The following is an 8,964-nucleotide window of genomic DNA, read 5'->3' as shown; positions in this document are numbered from 1 at the left end:
ATGTGCGCCGATGGTGACAAGTCCAAGGTCGATCTCGTGATTTTCATCCCCAAAGACGACCTTTGAGCCACCACCTCCAACAAGGGCACGATGCAGGCACGCGTTGACGTTGCCAGATCGTAATCAAAAAGTGTTTTCACTGGAGTATGCAATTTAGATGTTTTGCATCTACCATCATCAATTGTTCGGCTAACGACTCCTCGCTAACCGGATACAACTGGGTGAGAAACTAGAAGTCGACGACGTCCCATGCCGCCATGGCTCCATCCACTGTCGCACTACATTCGATTGACACAGCATGCATGACTAGAAGTCGCCAGAAGAGGGTTCGAGCGTAGCACCTGCCAGGATCAGGCATTCCTTGATGCCTCCTCATGAGATGTCGTGCTTAGCTACCTCTTTCTAAGCATGACTTGATAGATCCACCGCAAACATCGTGTGTAACTCCCGCTGTTCAAAAAGAACCTAATCTCAACATGGAGGGGGCGTCTCATATCGTTGCTAGCCTCCAAACTCCATGAACTATGATGCTCGAGACCAGCAATAAATCAAAGATCTGGCCACCGTGTCATCCACATAACCATGATGCCCAACATCCACGGAAGTCTAGGGTCGTCACCCCAAGCGCCAATCTCCTGCACCGCCATCAGCCAATGTCACGACGAGCAAATTTCGGCCAGATCGCCGCCACTAGACAAACTTCCAACTAATATGATTTTAAACAGTAGGAAAAGTATTGTAAATAGATATAGTGAACAATTGTGTAGAGTAGGTGAGACGATACGCATCACATGCATGCATACAACACGCTCGCATATCGGCAGGAGAGGAACGGATCAGTAATTATGGGATAGTTACTTGGGAGTTACAGAACAACCTGTTGGGCTGTTTTTAGATGAGAAAATAAAGAAGAAAGACGGTTTATGTGGGGATTTCTGCTTCCAAGTAACTTATGGGTACCGCACACCAGATGTCTGACGATTTTAATCGGATGGCTACCAGTAATTGAGACAACGTGGAGGCATGCATGTGCAGAGAAATCAACTAGTGGGAGCTTCCTACTAAGAGATAAAAAATTAGGGAGTATGCATATATACATGGAGCAGTACCCTACTCAAATGTCAGCAATCACTCTCAAAGTAACATACAAGCTACCGAAAAATACGATGGCACCTGGTAGAAGAAAGAAAGCATAAGGCTAGAGGCGAAAACTTGTGTTATTGTCTTTTCATCGTCTTTTATCTCTCGTATTAAAGACCAGACAACTTGTATTATTGGTCTATATATGAGCTAGAAGAAATAAGTAGATGGCTACATATGCAGTACAGGTAACAGGTAAGCAATTAATATTGATTGACATCTATAACAAACGAAGCAGTGAGACATTAGATGTTTGCTGATCAGCGGCCAACCCCAGCAGTTGTGGCAAGGACGCCCAAAAATCCTAGTACAACGACAATGAACCGGACGAGAATAAGAGCAAGTACAATATGTTCTACTTAGGTGGCTACAAGAATTAAAATAATATATTTGTGTTTAATTGGAGGATAGAGAATGGGAGAGAGAATGTAAGAGCAAGTACAATAAGGCTTAGTCAGCTGGCTACAAGGATTAAAATAATATATTTGTGTTTAGTTGGAGGAGAGAGAAAATGAGAGAGAATGTAAGTGGGCTCTTAGACTAGCCACAATGGGAGTATCATAAGTAGTATCATGCATGCCATGTTGGCAAAAATCTGATGTAACGCACCAATTAATGAGGTGAGAGATGAGAGTGGTATCATAATATGATACCGTATCATAACACATAAAATTAGAAAACTTAATGGCAAACACATTATGTACATAAATTTGCAAGAGCTAGCTCTAACACGTGCTCCTAGGCAAGGTGTGTGAATGAAAGGTGGGCCATCCGTTAAAAAAGTAGTACATTCTTATATCCAACTATTATATTTGTTGGCTACTCCCTCCGGTCTCTTTTAATTGACTCAGATTTAGTATAACTTTGTACTAAATTTGAGTCAATTAAAAAAGAACGGAGGGAGTACATGTTAACTATAGATGACATGTCATCTTGCTTATAGCCAACAACGTGCTACTAGGCAAGTTATGTCAATAAAAGATGGGTTTTCCATTGAGAAAGTGGTACATTTACTATAGCTAACTATTGTATTTATTAGCTACAAGTTGCTATAGATAACATATCATCTTGCTTATAGCCAATAACCGTCTTTTTTTTTTGAGGGGAGCCAATAACCGTTTGTACTATGGCAGTTGCTCCAAGAAAAATGATAGAGGAATCTGGATGGCCCATTAATTGTCCGATGTGCCCCTTGCAGCGACGCCCCTTTTCCTTACTCCCGCGCTACCTCATTCAGTGCATGGTCGACTTGCAGCGACAGGACATCAAGATGGCCAAAAAAGTTATGGTTTTGATGCAGGATCAATCTACTTTCCAAGAAAAAAAAAATAGGTGAAACTATATGTGCTGTTAAACAGCAAGCAAATTTACAGAGAAGAATTGTGTAGAGTACGATGAAACGACACACATATGATGCATGTATTACTATTACAACACGGTCGAATGATTTGGAAAGGAAAATAAACACAAGCAAGCATCAAGCCATATGGTTTAATTTAGGTCGATGATGGCGCGCCGATCCACACGCTGATTGTCTTGGGGTTGAGTAGTAATAAATTAATAGCGGGCACGCAAGGCCGTAACAGGAGCCAACTCCATGGACAGCTTGGTGAAGGTGGTGAGGGCCTCCACTTCGTTTTGGTACCTCGCCGTGCAATCTTGAGGGAGGTAGATGCCGACGAACGTCTCGTCCTCGCCCCTGTGGTTCTTGCGCCGCTGGAAGAAGTTGGCGCCGCCTGGGAACTCGTGGAGGGCGTCGTCGGCGGCGGCGCCGTAGACGGCCTTCCCCCAGCCGAACTCGACGTCGTCGAAGCCCGCGAGGCCGAGGTCGGAGACGTGGAAGGTGCGCTTCCACGCGTACACGGGGCGGCCCTCCAGCACCATCAAGTCCGCCACGGACTGCATGTACTCGTACGTGATCCTCTCCTTGGCCTCCCGGATGAGCTCTACCGCGTAGCCGATGCCGCGGCCGCATAGGTCCCCGGCCCTGCAGCGCGCCACCGCGTAGGCGTACGCGTTGCCGTAGAAGCCGGCGGGGATCTCGCGGCCGAAGGTGCCCGGGCGCCGGCCGCGCGCGTTGCAGTCTATCATCAGCCGCACCTCGTCCCCCGGGGCGTAGCCGAGCGCCGCCGTGCGGCTCCGCCACACGCAGGCCGTCACCAGGTCGAACCGGGATGCCGGCGTCCCCGGCGCCGTCCGGCTGCGCAGCGCGGCGATGGCCTCGGGGCCGAATGAGAACTGGACGCGTGCCAGATCGCGCGCCGGTGTGGAGGCAAGCCGGTCGTGGTCGCCGTCGGGCTCCCGGTACTCGTGGTGCGGGAAGGAAGGGCATGGCGGCTGCCGCGCGTTGAATATCTCCCTGGCCCAGACGGGAGGCACACTCGGCTCCTCGGCTCCGCAGGCGATCTCGCCGAAGGCCTTCATGTACTGCGCCACGCCGGGGGCGTCGCCGAGGCAGTGGCAAGTTCGGGTGCCGACGACGAAGCCTCCGCACTTGAGCCGCGTTACCTGGACGAACTGCAGTGGCTGGTCGATGATCTCGTGTAGCAGCAGGCCGGGCGGGCAGTCGGCCATGTAGACGTGGTTGTCGTAGACGAACTCCTTGTAACGGGGGAACGGCGGATACCGCACGTCGCCTAGGTCGTCCACCGTGATGTTGGCGTCGGCCTCCACGAATGCCACGCCCTGTCCGGCGCAGTCCACCACCAGCTTCCGTCCGGCCTCCTCGCGAAGGCGGCCGGCGAGAGGGTAGTAGTGCACCAGCACCTCCGCGAGCGCGCACCGCACCACCGCCGCCGGGTCGATGCGTTGCTTGTTCGGGTGGCCGCGGTAGAGGTGGATGGAGGTGCTGTAGAACCGCGTGCAATTCTGGTCGTCGAGGTCCGACAGCGGCTTGCTCTCCCGCGGTGTCGCCCGCGCCGGCGCCACCAGCGATGGCGTCCCCCGCACCACCGTCAGCTTATCTAGCGACGTCTTAGCCATTCTTGAAAGGTGGCGGCAAGGGAGGGAGATGGGTGTGATCGATGGATGTGCGGCAGTCTATTTATTGAGCAGCACGCAGTAAGATCAAGGGGAAGCTCCTCGTTTTGGCTCCGGAGCACCAGTGCTCTTGGTATAGTAGAAAATTTGAAACTTTATATTTGTAGGTTTAAAAAATTATCAAACAAAAGTCTAAAAGTAGCCAATGATACATCCCACTAACTTGCAAAATCTCAGTTACATTTTTAATATTATTCTGAGCTACATAAAAATAGCAAAGTCTGACTTTTTTTAAAAGATTTGAAATCACTATACTTAGACCTATACTTTTGTCATTTTTTGTGTAGCCTAAACTACACATTATTTTCAATTGAAAAATTACACATTTGTGAGATATATTACTAGCTACATCATGTTTTTCCTAGAACTTTTTGAAACTTAGAAATATTGTTTTTAATTTTATTAAATAAAAAATCGATGGTGCCTATGTACACCAAATATTTGTTTCTAGTTCAGCACTATTATTTTCCATCTGCCTTTTTTTGTTATGCTTGCACAATCATGTAGGGAATGGTCCAAATATGGATAGAAAACCAACCAACTCCATCTGTCTCAAAATATAAAGCACCTAAGCTTTATTAAAAATCAACCTCTTCTAACTTTAAACAACTTTATATAGATAAATATAAACTATAATATAAAATCAATATCAATAGATCCAGCATAAAATATTTTTTTGAAAGTATCCATTTAATATTATAGATATGCATAATTTTTTTATATTTTTTATCATAATTAGTAAGGTTTAACTTTTGATTAATCGTAGACACCTTATATTTTTGGACGGAGGGAGTAGAAGCAACCACAGGTTCAATGTTTATTAATTGGAGGTGATTTTGCATATTCTCTTTTGGCGTAGGTGTTTTTTTTTTGGCGTAGGTGTTAGTAAGCAACCATGGGATGGAGGGACTTTAGATTAATCTTAGACACCTTACTCGCTTCGACAAATTCAACGGGAAAACAATCAAGTAAGAGGTCGTTGGATCCATCCTAGATGATCCATTTCCTTTCTGCCATTTGGAATAATAGTGCTCCGAACAAGTGTAGAATTTTCGAAAAGGGAAGCTGAGCTCCAACCTTTTCGAAAAGGGCAGTGTAGAGGTCTTGGTTGGTGGCAGCCAGTGCCGCAGGAGGCGTCGCGGATGCCCTGGTCGAGTTCGAGGTGCGCACAAAATACGTGGCTAGCAACGATGCGGGGAGGTCCAAAGGAGCACGAAGGCGCATAACCTGCATGCCAGAGAAGAATAGTGGGGCGCTGCGGTCCAGAGGAGCACGACGTCGGTGACATGTTGCAGGTGGGACCCCGTAAAGTTCCCATGGTAGTCTATAATGAAGTGTATGATTTGGCTGGGGGTATCACTACTAGGAAAACGCCTATAGGTGGAGGCAATATGTGCCGGCGCACCACCTTGCACGTGCGCCGGTGGAAAGTGTTGCCGGCGCACCCCTTTTCCGCCGCGCCGGCGATGGACCTATACTGCCGGCGCACAAAAAAAATTAGTGCGCCGGGGATAAAAATCGAAGAGATCCGGCCGCCCCAAAACTTCGGGCACCTTACCCCCGGCGCACCTCTATGGTGGTGCGCCGGTGGTAGACAATTTACCACCAGCGCACCAACATAGAGGTGCGCCGGGGGTAAGTTGCCTAGATTTTCTCTCCACCCCCCACCGGGAATCGCCTTTTCGGTTTCGAAAAAATAATAGAAAATGATAGAAAATTCAAAAAATAAAATCCTTTGAAATGCCCATGTAATATGTGATCTAGTTTTAGGGAAAATTTGAAAATTTGAATTTCGATGTATTATGCAAAATGGCATCATCTTTCGGTAAAACGGGATTTACTGGTTGCATACGACCTCCGATGAAAAACTTTTTTATATCAAAATCGATCTACTCGAAATTTCCTATTCGAATTCAACGGCCTACGGCCGTTTGGAGAAAAAATGGATTCGTCAATTGGAAAACAGAAACAGGACTTTTTTGAGGTTTAAGATTTGGGTGAAAAAAAAAGAAAAATACCCCGGCGCACCACCCTACTTGGTGCGCCGGCGGTAAGGAGTGCTATATAGGCACAACTCAACCCGCGGTGCTCACTTTCCCCTTCTCTTTTCCTCCTCCTCCTCCTCCTCCTCCTCCTCCATCTCCTGCTCCTCCTTCTCTATACCGAGCTTCTGCGGCGGCGAGCTACTCCGGCGACCTACTCATCCTCCTGCTCCACCGACGGCCACGACGTCCTCCGACCTCCTCCACCACCTCCAGCCTCCTCGACGTCCTCCGGCCTCCTCCAACATCTCCGGCCTCCCCCATCACCGTCGGCCACCTCCACCACCTCCGGCATCCTCCACCTCCTCCGGGCTCCTCCACCTCCGGCCTACTCCTCCTCCTCTGGCCTACTCCTCCTCCTCCTACACCGGCCCGCCAATCTTGGGAGCTTCCGAGCATCCTCATACACCTCATGCACCTCCTACATCTGGCGCATAGACGACAACCACGGTTGACTAGCTAGATCTAGATCTAGATCTAGATCTGGATCTAGATTTGAATTTTTTTGTTTTCTTGTATAACTTACCGCCGGCGAACTAGACAGTGCGCTAGGGATAACGCGAGATACCGCCGGCGCACCGACTGGTGCGCCGGCAATAAGCTATTATCACCGGCGCGTTCGCACCGGCGGGCTCTTGGTGCGCCGGCAATAGCCCATTTTGGTGCGCCGGCAATAAGCCTTTTCCTAGTAGTGTATGCATCTAAGTGGTAAGAGACCAAGCTGAAGGTAGAACCTAAAATTAGTCATGGCTACAAAAGGGTGCGTATGCGGGGTCGTGGAGAAGGACAGTGCTTGATTTGGATCTTATACTGGACCTCACACCAAGGAAGTCTGGACGGTAAAGATCACCCGGTTGGCAACAAGAATAAGTTCTCTCTTATGGGTAAAGTAAGTACCTCCGTAGGTATGAATTATGGCCTGTCACTCCTTGTTCCGGGAAGGAACTACGAACATGGCAGGAAAGAAATTCCATAAAGTTCTACACACCCTATGAAGGCTAGAAGAGATAGTCTTCCGAAAAAATAAATGTTTTTAATAAGTGATTAAAAAACCTGCATTGGCCTATGATGTCCTAGTCCATGGTTATAATTAGTGCATGAAACATATATTCTATTATATTGAAGTTGCTAAGTATGCTCGTATTCAGTCATTCCTTCTTAAACCCCTGCGTAGATTGGGAAATTGCCGAAGGAAACCTACCTTGAAACTCGAAGATGGAGGAGCCAACTAAAACAAAAGAGAGAACTGAATTAATGAAGTCAACGATGTCAACTTTTACATCAATCATGTGCAAAGATAGACTAGGAGTAGGAGAGGACCAATTCCCTAATCCTAGCTTTAGCAAGCCAAGTAACATTAGAGGTAGCTTTATTTGCAGTTTTACCTTGGTATAATTGTAAAGAGTTAGAATTATAATTCTATAGACAAACCTTGGACCCGCAATGTTATTGTTGTACCACTCTAATGAGTGTAACACTATTTTTTTTACGTAAACAGGAGGAGCACTCCTTTTTCATTAATAGAAGGGGAAAATTTTACAAAGGCAAAAGCGAGGACAAGGCAAAAGGAAAATAGGAAACTACAAAACTATGACTACTCGCTGCGAGCGGCTTTCAGATTCGCCAGCCCATCCGTAATCTGGAATATTAGATCCTCAGGTTTTGATGTGATATTCTCAAAAAATATTTTGTTTCTCTCATTCCAAATGTTGCCTTTGCGATCAAGCAATTGAACTCCAAAGCATCTCTTCTTTACCTTTGCGGTGTAACACTAGTGAAATGATGTTTTATTGGTATTATCTCAATGACTTATGTAGTACGACGTACACTCAATGGTATATGTTGGATCACAACATTAGAAGTTCTAAACTAGCACATGTAAGTATACAAAATACATCTCTAACAAGCCCCTTAAGCTACTCCTAGGGACGTCCGATCTCAGGATCTGGACAACTAGTAAGATCCCCTTTAGAGATACTAGTAAGGCTGGTGCGACAATTAGCCGCACCCTTTGTATCTTTAACATATTCTAGAAATAATAAATATTTGGGTTGCTGACTGCGGAAGTGCTAGTGTGGAAGCATGGTTGAAGTAACGTAAAAGTGCCACCGTAACGGCATGGCTTAGATTTTTTTTTTCCAATATCCATAGGTGATCTTGAAGCGATGAAAAATGGGGATGGTAAGAATAAAAATCACCGGATGATTGTAGGGAGATGGGAAGAAGAATAAGGCAGTATATCAGTAGCACTACACTCAAAGGAGAATGCACCGTGGTTGAAAAAGCTGACGGACTATACAACGCAAGTTTTGCCACGGCGCCACGCTGCACCCATGGTTCTTTGACTGTTTTTAAAATTATTTTAGAAGTGCTACATTATATGCGTAATCTGAAGTAATGCAAAAGTCATGGTGTGGAATTGTACATACACTTGAAATGTCGTAAAAATAGTTTATACTATCAGAAGTTGTATTTTCGATGGTCAGAGAGAACCGGAGAATAGAAAAGCGCTAATGATGAGGTGATGAAGAAAGAGGGTAGTATGGACAAAAGGCACATGATCGTAGGATGCTCGAATAAAACATGCTAGTATGCCAGTAGCTGCACGTGGAGCACCGATTGAAAGATGTAATGTACAACAGAGCAAAAGAAAATCAAAGGTACAAAAAAGAAGGCAGTAGTATTTTCATCGATGGAAAGAGGCGGTAGATGGGAAGGGGATTCCGTGAACATGGGCGTCAGT

General features: G+C 46.5%; 1 protein-coding gene across 1 annotated transcript; it reads right to left on the bottom strand.

Annotated features, from left to right (window-relative positions):
- Positions 1-2,696: 2,696 nt before the first annotated feature.
- LOC124652078 (benzyl alcohol O-benzoyltransferase-like) lies at positions 2,697-4,122 on the bottom strand. The gene has a single exon (XM_047191096.1). The coding sequence runs from the start codon at positions 4,120-4,122 to the stop codon at positions 2,698-2,700; it is 1,425 nt and encodes a 474-aa protein (XP_047047052.1). The 3' UTR covers position 2,697.
- Positions 4,123-8,964: the final 4,842 nt, after the last annotated feature.

This window comes from Lolium rigidum, chromosome 5 (genome assembly GCF_022539505.1).
Source record: "Lolium rigidum isolate FL_2022 chromosome 5, APGP_CSIRO_Lrig_0.1, whole genome shotgun sequence".
NCBI classification, from domain to species: Eukaryota; Viridiplantae; Streptophyta; class Magnoliopsida; order Poales; family Poaceae; genus Lolium; species Lolium rigidum.
Note: the sequence above shows the minus strand (reverse complement) of the source record. Positions and strands in the feature narration are given on the sequence as shown.